General features: G+C 37.2%; 1 protein-coding gene across 1 annotated transcript in view; it reads right to left on the minus strand.

Moving 5' to 3' along the window:
- Window positions 1-1,310: 1,310 nt before the first annotated feature.
- VCL (vinculin) overlaps window positions 1,311-23,106 on the minus strand; it is a 47,767-nt gene continuing 25,971 nt past the window's right edge. Inside the window, exons 10-22 of the mRNA XM_026851466.1 lie at window positions 21,068-21,221; window positions 19,870-20,045; window positions 18,516-18,706; window positions 15,690-15,889; window positions 15,083-15,211; window positions 13,885-14,034; window positions 13,181-13,289; window positions 11,927-12,229; window positions 11,228-11,352; window positions 10,749-10,934; window positions 5,382-5,585; window positions 4,677-4,781; window positions 1,311-3,967 (exon numbers count right to left, since the gene is read on the minus strand). Of these exons, the coding sequence (XP_026707267.1) occupies window positions 3,821-3,967; window positions 4,677-4,781; window positions 5,382-5,585; window positions 10,749-10,934; window positions 11,228-11,352; window positions 11,927-12,229; window positions 13,181-13,289; window positions 13,885-14,034; window positions 15,083-15,211; window positions 15,690-15,889; window positions 18,516-18,706; window positions 19,870-20,045; window positions 21,068-21,221 (2,179 nt within the window). The 3' untranslated portion in view covers window positions 1,311-3,820. The remainder of the gene's footprint in view (window positions 3,968-4,676; window positions 4,782-5,381; window positions 5,586-10,748; window positions 10,935-11,227; window positions 11,353-11,926; window positions 12,230-13,180; window positions 13,290-13,884; window positions 14,035-15,082; window positions 15,212-15,689; window positions 15,890-18,515; window positions 18,707-19,869; window positions 20,046-21,067; window positions 21,222-23,106) is intronic.

Below are 23,106 nucleotides of genomic sequence, written 5' to 3' on the forward strand. Positions count from 1 at the left end.
CCTTGCATTTGCACAGACACAACACTGGGTATTAAAAGCTACCAACCTCCTAGTCTACCTTTTCCAACTAGAGAAACATCTGTCAATTCATTACTCATCTTACAGTTCTGCTCTGTGTTTCAGCAGATGGCATCCTTCAGTTACATTAATTTTACTAGAAGGCTTGTCTTCAGATGTAACTGGTAACATCCCAAGCTTCAGTCTGAGTTAGCTGGAGCTGCTCTCTGCATTAGCAGCCTGGAAATGCTGCACATTCTCCTTTCAGAACTGACACCATTATTGATTCCAAACACAATCTAATATCATACTGGCTAGCCTTAATGCCAACACTGCCCTTCAGCACATTACAGAACAAACCTTGTCAACTTTCCGTACCTCAGGCACCAGGGAAGCACTCACAAATCTGCTGTCTTGGGAAGAGATTTGATCCATACTTCACATCACACCACCAGAAGTCACTGTCAACGAGAACTGCACTCACTTGGTAGGAAACCACCCTGAGCATGGAGACGGTTTTCATCAGGAAGTGTTTGTTGTGTGAAGCTTATACATTTTGCTGTAGGTGTGCTGGCTCCCACCATTTTTCCAAACACAGGAAACTCAACTGCAAAATCTGCAAAAGTGGGACTGTGTTCAGATTCTCCCTGCAATAAAAAAATTGCACCAGCACCTGTATGAATAGTACAGCTTAAGAAATTGGAGGATGTCATTCCTGAGGAATTAGTTCTGCCAACTTTTGATCTCCCACTCTCTAGGTGTCCAGTTCTGGGAGTCTCTGAGGTTCTCATCCTCTCTCAGATATGGAAAGAACTGCGTGAGCAGTATGAAATCTGAATTTTACCAATTATTACTAGATTCCAGATGCCTTCCAGCACTGTGGGACCATGTTTGGTCCTACAGCAGCAATAAATGTTGGTTTCACAAAGTCAGAACATTATGTGTGCTGGTAGAAATTTTTAGTGAGAAGTAGTGTTTATAGGAGGTTCCTACTGTGAGGGAGTGAAGGAAACAGGACAGCGATTCCATGCTGACTGCCCTTGCGTTCCATTTGTGAAGTAAACTTCAGATTAATGAGGTGCTGGCCAGAGTAGTAGTAGTTCTCTTATTGACAAGATCAGGCAAATGCCATTTCACATTTTCAGAACCTTGTTCAGTGCTACTACTGATGACCTTCAGGCCTCTGGAAAACTTCTGTTTTCTCCCACTGGACCACAGCTTCCAGTACTTTTAATTACTAGGTTTATCAGCATGAAAAAAGAGAAACAAATTCTTTTAATCTCCTGTTTGAGAAACTTGCACTTTTTTCTGTTCAGAATATGTAGAAAACAACTGTTGCTTTAGTATTTCTGCTGTTTTAGCTTTTTGCTCTTCTTGTTATGGTGTTATCTACTGCTCCATTATCATTAATACTCACAAGCTGACATTTGTACAAATGCATTTTTATTGTTTTAACAGAACCAAAGAAAGGTTGAAAACATTAGACTATACAATACCTTTTGTTTTATAAACAAACTTTTATAGTGGTAAAACATTTCTAAGTGACATTCATGGTCTTTTTCAAATTTTTGCTGCATTTCAGGTCTAAAGACCAATAGAGTTCAAAAAAAGCAGTAACTGCATAAGGTGGACAAATACCTTAGCTTCTACAAAACAGTTCAAGAACTTAGAGCAAACATTCTGGAAGAGTATCAAAGGCAACCATGATTCATAACTTTCCTGCAAACACTCCTCAATGAACAAAAAGTGATCTTTGGCATAAACAATTATATGTTAAAGGCATTAGTAATATTGCATTAATATCAGTCAAGCAACTAAACAGTGATGCTAAAAAAAAAATCTCATGGAGAAGCTGGGGGGGGGAATGTGAGGAGCATTGAAAATACAGAAAAAGACTATTTAGAAAATCCCTTAAAAATAACCTCTACCTACTCAGTGTTATTTACTATTAAATAGAAATTACTACATTACAATTATGTTAAAGATCTGGTAGAAACCAACCAAATGCAAGACATTCACGTTAAGGCTCTGACACCCCTTCCTTCTTCCTGTTCCAGGTAATTGCAGGAAGAAAATACTAAGGAAAGATCTTAAGTACCATATATTTCATAATACCCAAACACAAGGAGTGAATTAAAGACAAACATGCTTTCTCTTGCTAAGGTCAGTTTGAGGCAGATGTATTATAATCAGTTTAACTTCCCTTTTTAGATAACAGTGCAATGAAGCTGGGGGTGGAGGGGAGAAAGTCCAAGTATAGAGTAACTGTTGAAGACAGGTAAAGGACAGCTGATGTTGTGTCTCTCTTCGAGCTGTTCAGACTGGGCAGTTTTTCCCCAAGGGCCCTTCTGTTAAAGGTGTGTTGATCATGCAACGATCTTCAGCAAATTAAGAGGGCAGGGCATTAAGTCAGTGCTGATCTAGGCAGAAGTCTGCAAGTGTGCATAAGTCTGCAAGTGTACAGAGATTAATTCTAAAACAGTAATTCTCCTCTCTGTCAAATGCCAAAAGAGACTATGGAGCAATTAAATGAATGGCAGGTTCAATTACAGAAGGATGAATGCATCCCAAGTCTATTTTAGTAAGGGGGGGTGGAGGGGAGGTGGTGTGGATTTTGGGAGGGGGGGTTTATTGTTGTGGTTTTGTTTGGGGTTTTTTTAAAGATACAGTAACACTTTGTTCATTATATTATTACTTGAACCTGAAAAAAGATTTTGAGCCTCCAAATGTCAAAAACAGTTACAATATCCTGGTATGTTTAGTATATAGGAACCACTGTTTACTGGTAGCCATCAGACTACCTAAAAAGGGTTTCATGTCCCTGCAGTGCCTGGGTTTCAAAAAGCTTATGCATTGTGGAAACATGGGCAGCAAGGCAAAAGGTATATTTTAATTGAATATCTTTATATTTTATTTCCATCTTGAGTGGCTTGAATAACATTAGATGAAGGTAAGAAGAAAAATAACAATAATTGCATATGCTCATTTGGTTTTCAAAAGGCAAGAGCCAGCATGTGGCATTTTCTGGTCCTGGACATGCAGCTAGCTTAAGAGAACCAGGACTTTCAGCTCAATACATTACTGAATTAAGCAAGAAGGAAAGAGCTCCATGATTTCAGGTCTCCAGCCATAAGGCTCAAGCTGTCAACAGTGTGCCACTAACAGCCACTGCAAAACATTTCAGTACAGTACAGGAGTTCTGGAATACCCACCTACAGGGTGACAGTAGGGGGCCAAAGACAGCTCCAGTTTTTGTTAAAAGTACTTTTGCCAGGCAAAAAGCAAAAAAAGTATCATTTCAGACACAGAATTTTAATGCTCAGTTTACAACTGTTCTGCTGCTCCAACCTCCCCACCTTCCATCATTTCTACATGGCTCAAGAACAGCCAGCTAAAATCCTGTTGAAAAGTTGAATGTTGTTATATCAATGATTGTCCCTAAAGAACTGCCAAATAACCACTAGTGTCCTAGACTCTCAATACAAGCTTGAAGTGAGGTCCATGTTTTATATCATCACATGGTAACTACTGGAATATACAGTGCATAAGTGAAATGTGCTTCTGGGAGTACAGAATTCATGAAGAGAATCTTCAAAAGCAAAAAAAAAAAACTGTCTACTGTCAGAAGCAGTTTTGAAGTGTTTGATATCAAATGCATTTTGTAGACATTTGAAATGCATTCTCTTACAGTTTATACCCTTAGAATGGGGCATTAGCATAAGCTAATCTTAAGCTCATGTATACAGCACCTTTTGCTGTTAATATATCTCTTCTGTTTCAAAAAAAAGGCATTTTATGTTACAGAAAACAATGTAGCAAGTGTTTACTGATACCATGGGGTCTTTCTGACCCAGCGAAGAGTGAATCCAGCATCTGTTCGTATCTTAATGGATGCTGCTTCAGCTTCTCTCACCGTTTCCTTCACAGACTGCATGAGATTCTGGGCATTGTGAACCAACATCTCAGTTGCCTATCAAGAAAAAGAAAAAATTCCAATGTATTAGCAAATACCACATTTGGGACAGTAGCATGAAACCCACTGTGCATGAGGGCTCCCAGTACAATCATCTTAAGTCAGTTTACTGCTGACTTAAACTATGAAAAAGTAAATTAAACAACTAGCTTCTAGAATCTGGCAAGTGTGATCCTGACTCAAAACAAGACTTGCCCATTTCTCACAGTGTATTTGTGCAAAATATGAATAAAAGCTTAGTGTCTCAAGGCAGAATCATCTCAGAAGCCAAAGCTGCAGGATTTCCACTGAAAACATGCATTTGGAAGCTAACAGAACTGCAAGACAAGTACTCAAGATGTTACTGGAGAACAAATATTTTCACTAGAATCCACCGGAGGGTGCTACTACTCCTCCAATGTCAAACCTGCTGTAACGGTAGAAGTGAGTTCTTTTCGTTAGCTCATTTTTAAATCAAGGAGATTAATAAATTGTTCATATAAAAGTTTGAATCAGAGTAGCTTTTTGGCTTGAAGGAGTGATGTTCCTCAAACTGTAGCTTTTGAGCCTGAAACCAAGGTGCTATACTAAAATTATCTTCACTGAACAGCTGAGGTAAGCTTCCCCACGTTAAGTTCCCAGAACACGTCTGATAATACACATTGTATTTTTTCCCCATAAAACTCATCAACAATTCCACACTACCATCGATTTTTACACTTCTTACCTGTTCTGACTCTTCATCGCTGATATTAGTTCTGCCCAGCATGGTAGCTTTGACAGTGGAGAGAATTTTCAGTTGTGTACTGATGGTTGGGATTCGCTCACAGACCTAAGGAATGGGGATAAAAAAACCACTTCCCATTATAAACTGGACCAATGCATTATTTACTGTTTCAGAGAAACCTTTTGATTCTGTTTTACTATTAGATAAGGAGTAAGCACAGAAGGGATATTTCAACCTTCAAGACTTTCTGACAAATGTTGGTAGGATACTTGAATCTTATTTTACTTGCTTTGGAAATTTTGGGGACGGAGCCAACATTTTTGTACTCCTCAAGCATCTGCTTGGTTAGGAATGGGATGACATATTTGGCTGAGACTGAAAAACTAAGGAGCATTATACTTCTGCTACTATTCTTTGACACAAAGGAATGAGCAGGTGAAATACAATGCAGTGTAGGCTTAGGACAGAGCAACATTCATAGCACAGTATTTCTCAAAACCTCTTTGGACACCAGCATCTTCCACTCACCTGTAAACAAATCCTGACTTTGCAGAATATACATGGCCCTAGGATCTAAAAACAGACATAGAACTTGACAACATTTTACAAGCCACGGAAGATACACGATTTACTGCCACAACTGCTGTGCTCACTCACACTAAGAGGGGAACAGAGAGAAAAAACATTTACAAATAAACTCATTACCTGCAAGAGGTTTGTTCTAATGCGCTTGTCAGTGCACTGCTTTGCCACCTCTTTGGCTAACCGAGTGACTTCATCTGATGCCTTAGCAATATCCTTCGCACACTGAATAAGGGCACGCTTGTTCCCACTACCTCCTCTCACCAGGCGTGACATCTCTGCCATTAGCAGCGCCATTCGTTTAGCAGCAGCAATGATGTCATTACCCTGAAGAGAACAACACGAGTTAGTGTTCAAGCCAGGACAGAAGCTTCACAGAAGTCAAAACTCAATGGCAATCTACATTTTGGTAGCAACCCTTTCAAGAAGTTAAGGAGGGAAGAACTGTTTGTGAATAGAGAAGAGGTTTCTTCAAGGAACAGGGGACATCTGTACTAATTGTATGTTCCTAACACTCAGGAAAAAAGTTCACTTCAAAACTGGAAAAGAAGTGTTAATGAAAAGTGTTAGTTTGTCCATGGAATGAGAGTTACTGCTCTGCTGGCTAGGTTTTAAGATAAAGCATGTTATTAGCATTTGAAATTTCAGATTTCAAAAAAAAAATTTTTTTTAAATTACTGTGCTAAATAGCTTGTTAAACCAAATAGTGCTAATTGTTAAATAGTGTAGTCATAACAGTTGAGCATAAGATTCAGTGGCATCTGAAACTGAAGCTGTTAAAGCATCAGCTATGCTGCTATAATGCTAGAGGATAAATGCAAAACAGTCTGTAACAGAAAACCTTTGTCACAGGTAATGCAGAAATGAGATGCAAATATTTAAAAAAAAAAAGAACACACCAACTTGTTCCTTGAAAATAAATATTCCTTTTTGACATAATCTCCTCCTTTAAAATAAAGCTTCCAGGAGAGAAGAACATGATAGTTCAAAAGATAACCTAGTGGTATTTCTTACATTAAAATCCAGATTCTTGTACATCAAAATTACAGCCACAGAAATACTTCCAAGAAATATTTGAAACATGTGAATTAAGTATGACCCAAGGAAAACTGTTTCCTACACACTGTTCTAGAGAGAAACCTAGTACAGGAAAAAGCAGACCTAGATGATCAATTGTTAGTAGTCTGTTAGTATACTTAGATTCACCTTTACAAAGTTGTTAGACAAAAGTGAAATATTTTGTGCCATGAAGCATCCCTATTGTGTGGATGAAGTATTAGTAGAGTGAGTTTAAGTATTAGCAGGCTCTTTCTTTGGTATAATTCCACAATTAATGACTGATGAAGTCCGGATCAAAGAGTATACAGCGAGAACCCAACTCAGCAAATGTATTCTCTATCCCTGTGCAAATACTTCATGACTCACTACTAGCAAATTCAAGAAGACATCCCAGATATTTTACAGATATAGGTGACAAAAAGCTGAACTATTCACTACTGTGACCTAATAGCTGAACAGTTTGCTAGTATAACCAGTTAGGATGCAAGTGACATAACAGAAAACTTTTCCAGGTTTTCACATAGGAGGATCAAGAAATTAGGACCAGTGTCATTTATGAAGCCCTCTAACAAGTTATCCAAGCATCAAAACCTGAAAAGGACAAGAACATTTTAAAAGCCCTTTTTATTAAAAGAGTTTAGTATATCTATCTATGCAAATACACACACACACACACATATATACATACACACACCCCTAACCTTTGTTTGTTATGGGACACCAACCTTATTTTTTGCAGCATGCTACAAAAAGTGACCAGTCTTGCAAACATTTGTGCTTAGACAGAAGAGACAGGCTACTTGTGAATGTCTGAACCTCATGTTAGATTTCCACTGATTTCATATAAACACAATCTCAATTCAGCAGCTAACAGCATTCAGCACAGCTTCTTCAAAAAAGAGTTCTCTCAAGACCAGCATTTGCAATACAGCCAAGTGCAAGCCAGCAGACAGTCAGTCCTCTTCAATAAACACTGCCATACAAAGCCATTCCTTGTTGGAAGGTATTGTAATTGATTTCGTCAATGAAGGCAAAGCACAATAGACACGTTAAATGACTTCTTGAATGCTGTATACTCTGCTGTATCTGGAAGTCATTAAGAAACCATTAACCGTGGCTTCCCAGGTAGCCCAAATGAATGGAAAAAGAATGGGGAGTGGGAAGGGAAGACAACCCCTATTAAAATTTGAAAACTGCCATAACAAAGAAGAACAGGTAGATGCAAAGGGAGAGGAAGCCTTTGAATATTAATAAGTGACCCAAATCAAGCTTCAATCCGGCACTGACAAACAGATCTAGCAAACTTGTGAAGCCACTCTCAGTCCTTAAAATGAAGTGCAGACACACTGATTCATTCAGAACGGCGGGGCCCAGCAGGGATCACGAGTGATGCACATGTGTCAGCGTTCCCGATGGCTGGGTGCACACGGATCAGTCCCCGGGAGACTCAGGAGTACCTTACTAGACCACTTGGTTGCTTCCCGATGTAGAGACTGAGCAGCAGCCAGAATGGGCTGGTTAACAGGCTGATTGGTTGGCATTAACAGCAGCTCAGGCTCGTAATCATCTTCAATGTCAGAGGGGAGAGTGAATTCAACATCTGCATCATCCTCCTCATCTATATCTACACCAGCCTCAGCCGCTTCATTAATCACAGTCACATCAGGCTTTGCAGGTGGCAGCAAGGGTGGAGAAACAGGGGACAGTTAGTACAAGAAGCAGAATTTGGTAGAAGAGCATGAACTGAGCTGTTTTAGTGACCAAAACATCCTCTTGGTCTCAGGATCTGAAAAGGCAGCTCTAGGATCAGGTCAGAGGGAGGAGGGGAAGGAATACAAGATTAGCAAAAGGAAACAAACATTTTGCCTGTGAACCAAAATTACCAAAAATACTAAAAAGTTACAATTCAAAGATGGAGCAACATTTTTCATCTGAGCATACAGCTTGTACAGACAGATGCTGACTTGCACAACAACATTTTTCTGGCAAGACAATGGTGAAATGAATGGATTTTCTGTTTCAATGAAAGCCATTTTGACTGCATAGAAGCAGTCACAGCAGCTGATGACTGTGGTATTTGTGCAGCTAGAGAACTTTGTATGGAAGCCTGTTCATATATATGGGATAAGAAGAGCAGGATCACAGAAAAAACAATGACACTGCTTACTGTAGAGTAAAAAAAAAAAGGTGGGATGGGAGACACTGTAGAAGTGAGTATTTAAGTACTGGCAGATAACATGAAAAAGAACAAAGCTGGATTATGAGAAGAGGTGACACTGAATGTTATGAATGCTGTAAATATTACAGTTCTTAAAGACTGAAACAGAATTAGTAGAATAAGAGGATTATGAAGCATATAACTGTTTTGCCACAACATGTTGTATCCATTACCTTCAAAAAAAAGAAAAAAGAGGATTCAAGCAAATATATCATGTTAGGCTAGATCCCAAGGAAGAAGTAAGTGGTAAAATAATAAGGCATTTATAATAAAGCAGTGTTTCAATAGAAAAGTAATCTATGTTTACTAACTGTATTTCTTTGACTAAAGCCAAGTGTGATAAAAGTCAAACTACCCTTAACCAAAACCTATGCATTTTCAACTGTGTTGCTTAAGATATGGGCTTTTTTAGAAAAAATCTACACCAATGAAAACAGACAAGTTTTGGAGGAAATTGGTAACTTTATTATATTATATACTGCCAAATCAACTCATCTTCTATTTAAGTCTTAATCTAATGAAAAATTTAGAAATATGCCTCATTCTCTATCCAAATAAGGGCAAAAGCAGGGAAAGTTAAAGCAATACAGTTTTCAGCTTGTGCTGTCCATGAGAAAAAATCAAGTACATAAAAGCCCAGAATCCACTCAAGTGAAAGAGGAGTTTTTGTAAAGGAGAAAAAAAATTGATTTTAAATCTTACAAGAATGAAGAATGTTATCAACATTTTTAAAAGTACTTGTTCATCTCCTCTATAAGCATAACACATGGTAAAGTACCAGTAGACTGATCTAATTGGGCAAAAAAGCAGAAGACAGTTGATACACAGTCTATTGTTATTTATTATGAGCAAGACCTTAAATTTCTGCTTTCCAGGTCTAACCCGTATTTCTCAGTAGCACTGTCCATCCGTCCCTCTTCCACTCAATAAGTGACTTCAGGGACTACAAAAATGTTTTTAAAACTTCCCCCAAAATTTACTGTCAGAATAACCGTATTCTTACTGGTGAAATGGGATTGTTAAAAAAGCATTAGGAGGACAAATGCTAGGCTAACTTACTGGTTTTAACAGTTGCACTATTTAATTCAGAATGTATATAGTATATATGTAGGTAATTTAGTAAGCATATAGTAAAAGCATTTTATCACCTATGGTGTATTGTTAAGTTCCCATTGTGGGATTCAAACATCCAAACACTTTTAGGGAAGCTGAAATTAAGGCTTTTGGCCTCAAAACTACCTTCTGAGATGACCAGTACATTCCAGTACTATCCCTTTAGTAATATAAATATGTATTTGGTATATCCAGGAGTATGGGGAAGATAGAGCTTTTAAGTTTATGGAAGAGACACTCAAACAGATTTGCAGGACTTTGGTATTTTATCTGTACTTCCAAAACAGGTATTCTTTAAGCACAAAGTGCTGAAGTTGATTGTGTAAGATATTCAAGTTTATCTTCTCATTCACCATTCAATTAGGTGGAGAAAAAAAGTGGAGATTTTACAAAGCAAATTTTGACCTTTAATTTATACCTGCAGAAGCCTAAATCTCAGAAGTTCTTACTCAGTTTCTGCCAGAGGAAAAATGTAGTTCTTTGGGGGATAAAAAAAGGGGGAAAGCAAAGTAGTTATATATATTAGCTTTTATAAGACTGATGAATTCACACTTCTTTGTCATAGCACTGAAATGATGAGGCCTTCATAGCGAGTGTGACTCATTATAAAGAAGCATGAGACCAGGCCATCTATATATGCTCACTTTTTCAATCGTAAACACACCAGATTAACTGTAAAGTAACTTGCAGTTCCTTCCAGAATTAAGACAAACTGGCTCATGATTCCTGCAGCTGGCATCTTCAACATCCATACAAATGTTTCAAAGTTAAACATAGCAATCAGCTTGTCAGCCTAGAAAGGCATAAGTATTAGTGGCTCTCTAGGCAATACTAGCATCAAGGATCACAAACAGCTTAGCATACAAGGCATATTTGTGTTCACAGAGGCATGTTAATAAAGCATTCTAGCAATTCTATTAGAACAGTTGACCCTAGTTCACTCCAAACTTGAAAGGGTTTCTAATTCCTCTTACAGCAGTGTTTTTACTATTTAGTCTATAAAAGACTTGCTCTGTCATTGAGACAATTGACTTTGGACCAAATGCACTGATCCAAAACTAAAGTATTTTTACCACAAGACACATATAACAACTTCTTACCTTGCTAGACCATTTCCGGGCTTCATCATGCAACTGCCTAGCAGCCATCATCATGGGCTGATTAATAGCTTCTCCTGCTTTCTGCTCCGGGAACTCTTCATCCTTTTCTTCAGGTGGTGGTGGTCTGGGTGGGGGAACCTCACCTTCTGGAAGTGGTGGTTTTGGAGGAGCAAGCTCATCAGTCAGCTAAGAAACACAAAAATCTCAGTGCAGTGAGACAGTACACAGATTGAGTAAGGAATGGTGTCATGGCAAGACATGATTGCATGACCTCATGCCTTTCTCCAGTTTTTCAAGTGCATCCTGTTAAACTAAATACCATGTTTTAATTTCTTCTTCTGAAAGCTGGATCGGCATTTTTTAGATTTAAGGCTACTTTTAGGCATGGCTGGCCAGACAATGCATTTTATTTCTAAGGAATAAAAATATACTCAGTAATGCCAGTGACAACTGTGTATTACAAACTATGCTGCACTTACATGAAGCTGCTCAAGGTCAGGAGGAGGAGGGGGAAAATCTGGTTCCTGAGGCTGGAAGGCTTCTCTGACTTTGGCCACAGCTCCCAGAATTCTATATCCAGAATCCAAGAAACTCTTCTGCAAACCTGAACAAAAATCCCATTACCAGTTTAATACTATTCTGTAATATTTAAAACTGCAACACTACCCCAAAAAAGTACTTCTATATACACTTATATTCATTAAAAGAAAAGATGCTTAAAAACTATCAAACTGTTTATAGTGGATTTACATGTTTGAAATGTTAATGTCATATGTAACAGGCATAAAATAAAGCCTAGGATGAGTAAGTCATATCAATAGCCACAGTAATTCGCAAGACAACTTTTAGAATAAAAGAAATTATATAATATTTTCTTATATAAAAGTAGTACTACTGATAACTAGTAACAACTACTTCTAATAAAGATTATGAAATCACATAATTAACTAGAATGCTGAATCCTTTTCCTTTAAACATGCCAAAGGTTTTTGCTTGCACTTTAAGAAAGCAGAATTTAGCAGTTAGTGACATGACCTTGATTTCACCAGTCTGGGATTTTAACTGTACATAATATTTGCATAAAAGGAGATACACAGCTGTACAAGATAAAATGAGCACTACTTAGTTATCTTCAGCTAGTAAAAAATATATTTGAAATCAGCTGACTGAATCCTTACCAGGATCAGAAATGTTTCCTGCCACAGCTTTAGCATCCATTACCATTGGTGATACAGTTTTGCTTAGCTCATCAGAGGCTGCTTTAACAGCCTCCCGGAATTTAGGGTCTTCTGAATTTTCAACCTCCCGTTTTGCTACCAGTAGGATGCGGTTTGCTCGTCTAGCAATGCTGGTGGCACCAGCTACCAGCATCTGAGGTTGAATATTGGCCATCGCAACTTTACATTTATCAAGATCTTTCTTAATAGCCTCTTCTGATGCATCCAACAGAGATTTAGTATCAATGGCTTCATCCACCAACCCTAGAATAAAGTTTGAACACATTAATATTCTAGTTTTATATGTGGAAACAAGATAAAACCAGAAAAGTAAGTATTTCCAAACTGTGGGGAGAGGCAGAAGCAGGCATGGAAATGAGACCAAATGTTAAGTGGTACCTCTATCACAGTAATCGTGCTCAAGCAAGCTCCCACTAATAACACATCCCAAGCTCTTTCTTACTCATCTATGATGGAATGTTGCTTGAGTCAAGAACCATCTTATAGAGCATATGCAGAAGAGATTGCTTCCTCTCACCAACTTTCTTTAAGCATATTCTGTACTTTTTCTACCTCTCCCATTCATTCAAAAGGAAACATTCCTCTTGACTGTGCTTTTACCTAAGGGTGATACATAATGGCAAAGCAGTAAGATTCAAAATACCCACAGTTTCATTATGGGGATGGGGAAGGAGGTAGCACACAGTCAGGAGAACAGCAGACCAGTGCAAAGGATCTGCACTTTGGAAGGACTGAAACATTAAAATGTTTCAGCAAGATTCAGTAGATCAGTAGCTCTGTTTTATTGACTACCTTCATCCAGCTGTTACATAATCTTTAACATTTTCTTACCCCCACTTATTTGTTCTCATTCAACAGGCCAAGATGACACAGAAAAAACCCACAAGTTGCTACAGTGATATACTGCTAGAATAGAAATTGCAATACAAAGTAACAATATTCTGTTTTTTTCACAAAAGAGCTAAAGTGAAATTTCCCCCCTTACAGCTCAAAATTAACACATATGAAGCAAGCTATTTTGTTCATGCTGTAACATACACATACTTCTGGAGCCTGAGAGCACATTCCCACTTCTGTTATTTTTAATTAGTCACTACTCAATGTGTGTTACATCAATCCTGACAGAATGGAGAAAAAAATCCATACTAGCTTGTTAGCCACAATTATGTTCTTCAACAAAAATTCTTACTTTACCTGTCATTTTTTCTACATTATCTATCCATTGGTTTTTCATGGTCTCAAAATGTTCATAAGCGGCTTGATTTCCAGGATTTCTCAGGAGAATACGAGCAGCTGATACTACCTGCCAATGGAAAATGTTTTTAATTATGGAAGTATCAGTATATAACATCACACATGTTCTTGAAAAAGCATTTGTTTTTTCAGGATAGGATGCATAGCTCCTCATTTGGAATACTAGTTCATTAATTCTAATTCAACATCTAGATACTTGAAGATTTACAATGCTTCTGGAATTTGCTAATGAAAGAATACTTTCTTTCTGGAACTTCAGTTACATGTTAATATATCTTAAAACCACTTCTTGAAAGCAATTAAGTACAACACATAGTAGACAACCAAAATTTTAGATAGGAGGGTGATTTCGGAAAAAAAAAGTCATTAAAGAGTATTTTTTTTCACTCACATATTTTACTAAGCCTCAGAGTAACTTTGTTTCAAGGATAAGTCACTAACACTTTTGTCCAAGAGTTGAAGAGTAAGAGATGTCATTTAATCAGTTTGCTCTATTTGTATCACATACACAAATATTTGCCTTTCCCCTTTTCAAAGTGTCAGCACTATGTTCCTTGCTGGTATTAACATCTTTCTCTGAGAACAGAAGCATAAAGAAATTCCACAGAAGTCATCCCCAGCCCTTCAAGACTAAGGAAGCAAACCTGTGGCGTAAGTTCTCTTGCTGATTTCACAGTTGCCTGAATGCCCTCCACAGTAGTTTTATTTGCAGTTCCAACTGCAGCTGCTTTTTCTGCTGTAGCTCCCAGTCTAGCAGCATGGTTTTCAAAGTTTGCTGCTCTTTCATCAAACACCTAATGGTCAGAAGAGAAAACCATTAAAGAAGCCCAAGTTACCTAACAGAATACACAATTTCTTCCAAGTGCCAAATACCAGAGACATCTTCATAACACCCAAATTTCATTCGTCTCTTGTGAGGATACAAGAGGACACGAAAGCTCTGAAGCTGTTTTATTTTTCTAATCTTTACATTACTGGACTTTCTTCTTTACTAACTCATTTGGGCAACAAGGGATACTACCACATCTTATAGCTTTGAGGTATTAAGTACACTAATTCCTGATGACTACTTCTGTAACAAATACCGTGTTAAAACTATTTTACCTCAGAGATTAATCTTTAGCTCAGAGATTAACCTATAATCCAAAAGTAGCTGGGTTTGGAAGATAAATAGGGGATTTTATCGTAAAAATTGAAGCTTCACATTGGAAAAAGAAAATCCCTCCTTCCACATGTCCTTCCTTAGTCATGCAATACACAGAACACTGATCTAAAGCTATCCTGTCATCCAGCTAAATTCCCCAAGGCCTTGGGAATCATTTTGATCATGTTCAAATTAACTAGCTAAACAGAGCTGCCAGACACAGTTTTAGATACTTCATATGCTATCAGTAGCTCTGAAGTACAGGAAGTATTATCCAGCAAGAGAACAGGTTAAATCTGTTGATTAAAATAGTCAAATTCATTCCAAGGTTGATCATCTTAGATAAATGTTGAATTATATAATCCACTAAATAGCATGCCAGTGATTTTTGCACAAAAATTTTTAGCATGCTGAACGCAACATGGTACAAACACCATAGAGAGATATCTTTGCCATTTATGGAGGTCAGGGACAATACAGCTTCCATATATATACAGCACAATTCGTCTCCAAGAGTCCAGAGAGATTTGCATGGCAATCATTATGCTATCAGAATTAATAAGCATGTATCACAGTCTTAAAAAAAAATACCAATTCATTTTTCAGAATACTGATTCATTTTTCAAAATACCAATTCAGGTAACATTAAACAATAACTGAAGCTTCACATGGGAAAAAGACTGTCTGGATATACTTGCCTCATCTCTATTGGGAGCATCAGAAGGAGCAGTGGCTGCTACTGCTAACAATTTAATAGGAGTTGTGGTGTCACTAAAAACATCGGAAACCTCCTGGGTCATTGCCTCTTGCATTCGTGTTTTAAGATCCTTAAAAAAATATATATAATTATTAGTATAGGATACAGAAATATTAAATTTGTAGGGATACAAATCCCATAAAACCTCTTCTTGAAAAAAAAAAATCTCATTACAATGACAGCTATTAAGATAAAATGATCTTAAAAGCATTAAAAGCAATATGAGAAACTTACATACCACTCTGAAGCAGCATCAGAAGCTATGAACAGTATGATTTGAGACCTGGTCCCTCAAATTTGCAATGCTAGGATACTGTTTTCTTTTAAAATTACTTTTGATTTTACTTCTAAATTGTTCATTTGGAATTAATCCCCTGGACATGATATCAAGGCCTTTGTAGAAAGTTTGCTTTAATATCTCAGCTAAACCAACAGGTTTTTTGCTGCACTTTTGTTGTATTGATGCCTCATACAAACAAGCACTTTATCAGAGGAGTGCAAATACTTCAACATATCATGTGCTTCACTGCACAAGAGCAGATTTTTACCTTCAGTGAGTCCTGAAGCTGAGCAGCAACTGCCCTGGCCTGCGGAGATTCTCCCTCCCCTCTTGCTGCGAGGTCAGCTAGCTGAGCAGCCAGTTGGTCTACACGGTCACACTTGGCAAGTAAGTCTTGACGATAAGGTCCCATCATGACATTGGCTAAACGACGACCTTCTGCAACCAGACCCCGAATTGCTGCCTGGCCTACAGTGGAAGAAGTCATGGTGCATTAACATACAGTGGAACAAAAAATTGAAGGCATAAATCGGATGTAACATGAAGTGAGTGAGTGACACTTCAGAATTCCTGGAGTTTTAAGAACACCTTTCAAGATAGTGGAAAGGATCTTCTGCAGTTCATTATTGAGTAATTGCAGTTCAAACCCATACAGAAATTAAACTCTCACCAGTTTCTTTTTGCTTATTACAGCAACTCTGGCTAGACATGCATCCTTTTTAACTAGGGTGGTCTCACAGAAGTTAACCATTACAGCTGACAGCTATTCCTACATAACTGATCTGTTGACTCCAACAGAAAGCATCAGCAAATTCCAAGCACTAACTCATCTCTACATCATTACAAGTCATTAGATGATGAGCAAGAGGGGAAGAAAATCCAAGTAGAAAACAAATGAAAAAGTCAAATACCCTCTCCCAGAATTCCAAAAATCATGGGTAAGATGTGCCAAGTGTCCTGGATGGGGAAGGGGGACAGAAGACCATCTTACAAAGCCTTCACAGTGTGTCAAAAGCTTTTCTGTAAAAAAATTTATTTTTACCATGGGTGATTTCCTTCATGCATTTACAGAAGCTTCCTGTTCTTTCAATTAATACAATAGCATTCTTCTTTTAAAGGAAGTCATTGTATATTAAGTCCTTTAAAGATCTACTGAAGAACCATTTTAAACCAATGCTAACACACAAGTAATCCAAGTTCATAATCAAGTTCAAAATCACTTAGAAGTTGTCACAGGACCTGACTACCCAAGAATCACTCAGCATTGCCACCATCATTTTAGAAAGCTTATTAGTATAGCTAAGTTTGGTGCTGTTGGAATGCCCCAAGATGTTTTGCATAAATCGAGTGCAGCCAAGCAAATACACTTCACACATCAGTTCAGTACTTCAATACATCTTGCCTAGTCTGTTTCTGCCAATTACAAGTACTTTCACCATCACTTAGCTGGGTAATTCATAGTATGACTGCATGTAAATGTTTGTAGCAGCTAACACTACTGAAGTGGTTCTCATGTTTATAAAATAATACATGTTCTACCTTGTTACTTCAAAATTCAGTTTGTGTTGAAGCACTATGTTACAATAACTGCAAACACACATTGTTATTTGTGACATCGTCATTACTACTGCAGAGAATACTGATGTATTTTCACATTATCATAGCACTGAAAATATCAGGACAAATTCTACGAGACATGCTGTCGAGACTGAAGACAGCACATATCTGATTTATATTCTTAATATACCTTTCCTATAAGCACCCTGCCATGTGCCAATGCAATTGAAAGACATTTAAATGAAAAGAATTGTACAGTGACATCATGCTACAACTAGAATTTTATTAAACTGGAAACACTAAAGTCATGGGACAGGCCACATCTTGCATCTCTACACACATTTTTGTCAGATGTATTACTCCAGATTTGATTAAATTCTGTAGTATATATCCAGTGTGAAGAAACTTCAGTTTCTTCAGCAAGCTTTCAGTATGTATGCAAGCTTCATGATTAACTAGGCACTTACACGTTCGTTACCTTTGTTTCTTTCCAATTAAAAATAATAAAAATTAAGTTTAGATTTTGCACTTTTTTGAGCCAATCACCTCACAGGTGTTCAAGAGAAACACCAAAATTAGGAAGGTTTTCAGCCACTGCCAAAACATCTCATGAGACTTATCTACCGCCTTCTCGGTTATCTCATTCTGTGGGAAATTTGCTCATCAGAAAGTGTCAAAATATGGAACTCCACTATTCTTTTTAAAATGTTGCCTATAAATTTGCACTTCACAAGCATCCGAGCTATCAACATCATTAAATCTTTAATTCAAAGATCTGTCATTGGTTATTCACACAACAGAAGTTATCTTGACAGAAAAAGGTGTAAGAAAGAGGTATTAGAGGTTTGCAGTTATACTACTTCTTATATGGTATGTTTCCACTTGTCGTTATCAGTTGCACTGTTCAGTGTAACTGCACTTACTCAGACTTAACTGCTATGGAAGAAATTCACTGAACCCAGTTTTCAAGCTTCATGCACCTACTTGAAATGACATCAGATGTTAAATAAGAAATTTCAGAAAAGGTTTACAATAAGTTCTCAGTGGAGCAATTCCTAAACCATAATTATATGCTTGCTGAGAGCATGCTTGGATTCTCAGATCACCTTTCTCTTTGATTAAGCAGCATTCTCCTCAAACTACTCAGAAATCATACAAGTGGTATTTTTAGATCAGGCTTATGAATGTTTTTCTGCTCTGTGAAGGACTTAATTTGCTGGAGTAGGTAGAAATTAAAATTCAAGATACTATATTTACAAAGTAAGAGCAAGGAGCAGTCTAAAGTTTGTCAGTTCTACAGGACACAGTTTCCTATTCTTCCCCAAAGTTTTCCTTCCAGAGACAAAGAGAATCATAGGCCAGCCTGATTCTATAATACTTCACAAAGAGCTTGTCTATAAACCTCCAGCCACAAACTGCAGGTGTCAGTAAAGAGATCAGTAAAGAGATTCCACGCATCTCAGAAGCAGTAGTTTCAGTAAGTAAAAATTACAAGTTTTACCATAAACTGTGAGGGGAAGAGCACACAAACACTTACCTACTCCCCGATCAGCAACTGTAGGATTGTCTATCCACCTTTGAGCTTGCTCAATCTTGCCCTCCAAATGGACAGCTGCTTTAACTGGCCTAGTATTTGCTACAGCCCTGTTTGTTTTGGACTGCAGATTCTGAAGTGATGTGGCTATTTGCTTAGCCAACGCACGGGCCTCAGGAGAGTCACCTTTCCCGCTAAGGATTAAAAAAAAAAATATAGTCATATAAAGGTCATTTACAGCTAATCCCAAATTCAGCAGGCACACAATGGAAGGTACTTCACCTTTTTAAACAAGGTTAAATTCAACACTCGGGTCTCAGAGCAAATATTGCAGATCTGATATGCATAAATCCCCACCTTTCCTTCTCTGCTGTGGTACCCAGACACTACGTATGTTCAACAGATCACTGAGGTGGGGGAAGGCATGGTACTGTCATCGATAATACTGATATATCTTAGATTTCCCATACTCATGGCTGTCTTATGACCAACTGCAACAATGCCACACATTACAAGCAGAAAAGTAAGCAGCAACAGACCCAAGGCTATATACAAGCTTGAAAAGAGGTAGCACATTAAGACCTGCAGCAGTTAAATCTCAAGTGAAACTTTATTGAAGTGTCTAATGAAGAAAGAAAATTATTCATCTCCATATTTGCATCCGGCCATAGATAAAGATCACAATTTATACAATAACTGTTTCTCTACTTCTGTTCTCAAGCATCCTCTTTGCAAAACCGATATAGAAATACATTTATGAAAGTCATATCTTTTATGTAGTTTGCAATTACAGCTTAGAACACTGGCACTGACTGAAGTGGTAGATGTTCCACGCTGCCATTTAGTAAAATGCTTAGCAAAAACCAGTGATGACATTTTTCTGTATAAACAAATTTAAATTTCACATTCCCTTGTTCCTTTGAAGTGCTTTGACAGTACAAAGGAGCTCACTTTTGTCTTTGGTTTGCTTGTCAAATATTCCGTAGGCAGTAGAAAGAAAATATTTTCTAGGTAATATTTTCTAGTTACTCTTTTTTTTTTTTGAGAAAGATAGCACAAGTTGAGCTTTGGGATAAAATCATTAAGTTGAAGCATTAAAAAACGATACCATGTTTTATAAATTAAAATTTTTAAGTGGATCTTAAAGTTAGCTTCCCCCTGCTGCCCAGAAACTGAGGAATTCTTTGCATTCAATTTTTACTAAATACAGGATAGAAACTCAGAAGTATAAGATGACCATTCCCAGTTCTTGGAAGAAAATATATTCCCCAATTAATCATCAATATTCTAAGTTTGCTCAGCACTTTGAACTGCAAATTAAAATCATTCAAATAATACTGATAAGACTAATACATACTGTCGTCGCAGATCTGACAGCTTAGCTGTCAAAGCAGAGATCTCCCCTAAGGACCGAAGGATATCATCTCTTTCTTTAGGCTCCTCACATAATTCTGCAACTTTCCTTGCTTCAGCCATAATTCCCCGAATATGTTCTTCTCCTTCACTGCCCCCATTAGGATCCGCAAGCCAATTCTTAGCAGAAAGAAGTTGGGTACAAGTGAAGGTAAACAGTAATATTATTTATACAGACTTTTAAACAAAAACAAATGCCAATACAGCTTTCATAAATTTATTTAACATAAAATACTTTCCAAAAGCAATTTCTGTTTATTAAATAGATACCATGAAGTTGCTCTGTTGTCTGGCAGATTTTCTGTTTTGAAAGAAGATGGCAAACTAGATGAAATCTACCAAATATTTCACATTCTCTCTCTCCAACATTTGCCAACAGTATTTTCAGAAGTACAATTTATCTAGTAGCTTTAGAGACTCGTGACCTGACTTTCAGGAAAAAAAAAATGAAAACAGATGCTCTTGTGCACAGTGTGGCACTCTACAGAGCTCTACCTAGAAAGTTTCATTATCATTTCATTTGAAATATACATAATAATGTATATTTTTATTCGTAATTATACACACATACACACATTTAGATAAAGTATATACTGAAGGTTTATTATCTGATGGCCATCACCACTGGGTAATAGGCTGACCATTATGGGAGTTAAAGGATCAACCAAAAGAAAAAGTAGTTTCATTAACATTGCTTTGCTTCTGTCATGAATACAATGTTCTAAATACTGAACTCTACTCCCAAAAAAGAGCCCAAGGAAGTGCTCTGGTTTTACCCACGGGTAAATCTGTGCAGTTTGAAATTCCTCTGCTCTTTTCTGTGACAAGATCAGTTTATGTCTAAATTTAGGGTGTTCCCTCATTTTAATTTCATAACCTTGAAAATTTCAGCAATGCTAAAAAAATTATGAAAAAAGTATCATAAACTGTAGCAAAACTCACCGCACCCTGTAAATCACTGAATTTAAGATTTTTCCAAAGTAAAAGCAATTTAAGATTTTTCCAAAGTAAAAGCAAGTATTTCCTGTGTGTTCTTCCTAAACAAGTAACTGTGCTGTGTTTGGAAACAACTACAATAACTCAGTGTCTAACAGCAGCAATGTAATCATCTTCTGGAGTATTTATTAAGTCATTAGTGGTACCTGAGCAGCATCAATCTTCTTAGCAATTGCCTGCTTAGAGTTTGTCATGGCCTCCAGTTTGCGGGCTGCATTCTCCACTTTTGCAGTGAGCAAATCCAGACCTTGTGACACCTGCTGTGCTTTCTGCATAGCCATGGGTGTAGCACCCTGTCCTCTGCCCAAGACAAAAAGAGCATCACAGATTCAGCTCAGGACTGAAATAAGCTTTTTTTCTAATGAAGAGGAAAAGTTGCTTATGAGCATTCCCAGCAATTATTGCCAGAGGTACAGTATTTAATCATTCTTTTTTTTCTCCCCGAGAAAAAAACTGAGGAGGAACACAGCAGGAAGTGTTAAAACTAAAAACATATTTTCCCCTTTCCAGAATTTGGCATTTAACATCCTCAGAAGAATGAACAAGTTGAAGTGTCACAAAGTAAGGCTATTTGAGGATACAGTTCTATTAAAGTACCAAGGGCAAGGCCTGTTATCTCCTCATTTATAGATTACTGCAAGTCAGTCAGAACCTGCAGGAGTTAATGTCTCACCACACCTAAGTGAAGACTGAAAATCTGAAAGTGAAAATGTCTTAGTGGCCTCTATCAAGTTGACAAAGTAGATTAAAGGTTATGGGCTATTGGTAAGACTTCTTAAAATGGTGAAAAGGATGCTAGCAATACAAATTTACAGGACCGTAAAAAACAATTTGCAGCACTACCACTGTTCAAACTCTTAGGAGTTAAAAGATGGATAGAAAGATTACTTCAAATACATATGCCTGAGAACATTAGATTTGAATAAGAAATCTCATATCCCATTCCAAAATAGCTTAACTACTGGAAAGTTTCTTGAGCATATTAACTTTAAACTACTAACTTTAAAAAGACCAGAGTACGTGGAAGGATGACGAGCATGCTACTGAGATGCTAAGGTGTATTTACACAGTCAGGCCAGAGTCTCAAGAGATGTTTCCTTATACCTTATTTCTCACAGGCTGAGTTGAAGTTATATACATATTAAACCAGCATATAAATGAACTCATTTGTTAGTGAATCTTATTTCTGTCTCTTCCTCCACCTCCAAAAATCTCACACAATACAAAGCTGACACTAGCCCCTGCTTTACAAGAAGTTTAGCCTAATTCTAATACTCTGTGTAAACACTGGTACAAAGAAGCTCTTACATCTCTAAGGTCAATCACAGCTAGAAATCCAAGTAAAAATAAACTAAAACCAGCTTCTCATCCACTACCACTATTACAGCTAATACAGATCACTTTAATGACAATATAAACCAGTATTTCCAAATTTTTGCCTTTTTAGCCTTTATATTACAAACTAACGACTCTTCATGGAAATAAATTATAGAACTATTCCAAGCTTGTGTATGTATTGTTGCAACACTTCAGAGCCTAACAGTCTACAGATTTAAAATTATGTCAGGGAATTTGTTTTTAAGGTAATTCAAAACACAGTTCTGCAAATAATTTTAATTTCCATACTTCCTGCACTTCACTGAAGTTAGAACAGGCACTTATTTTACCTAAAAGCTTTTTTTAAAAAACACCCCAAACAAACAACTCCAAACTTGTATTTCTTTTTCTGACAATTTGAAAGACTCATTAACATTTCAGAGAAAATATTTTATCACAGAAAAATTACCTGTATCCCTAACGGATCACAATAATAGTTTTCTTGGGTTTCTGGTTATGCTGTTTTTGGGGGGTGGGAAGGAGTGTTACAACAAAACAAAGAAACCCATGTTAGAGCACTCTAGCTTAACAACTTACTACATTGCTAAGCAGCTGAAAAATTCCTTATACTCCAGGATATATATATAGTGTTCAAACTATATGGAATGGTATTTAGCTCATTGTCTTTACACCTTCACAAAGGAGTATCATGCTTCCTACTTTCTGGTAAAAGAACAAAATGGCATAGTACCCAACACCAAAACAATACAGCAAATGTAAAGAGACTCATCTGCTGCCTAAAAACAAAACCTCTTAAATTCAAAACACCATTGTGAAAGAATAACCAATTTCTAATGAAGAGGCAGAA

The sequence above is a fragment of the Athene cunicularia genome (assembly GCF_003259725.1).
Source record: "Athene cunicularia isolate RWA chromosome 6 unlocalized genomic scaffold, athCun1 chr6_part1, whole genome shotgun sequence".
In the NCBI taxonomy this organism is placed as follows: Eukaryota; Metazoa; Chordata; class Aves; order Strigiformes; family Strigidae; genus Athene; species Athene cunicularia.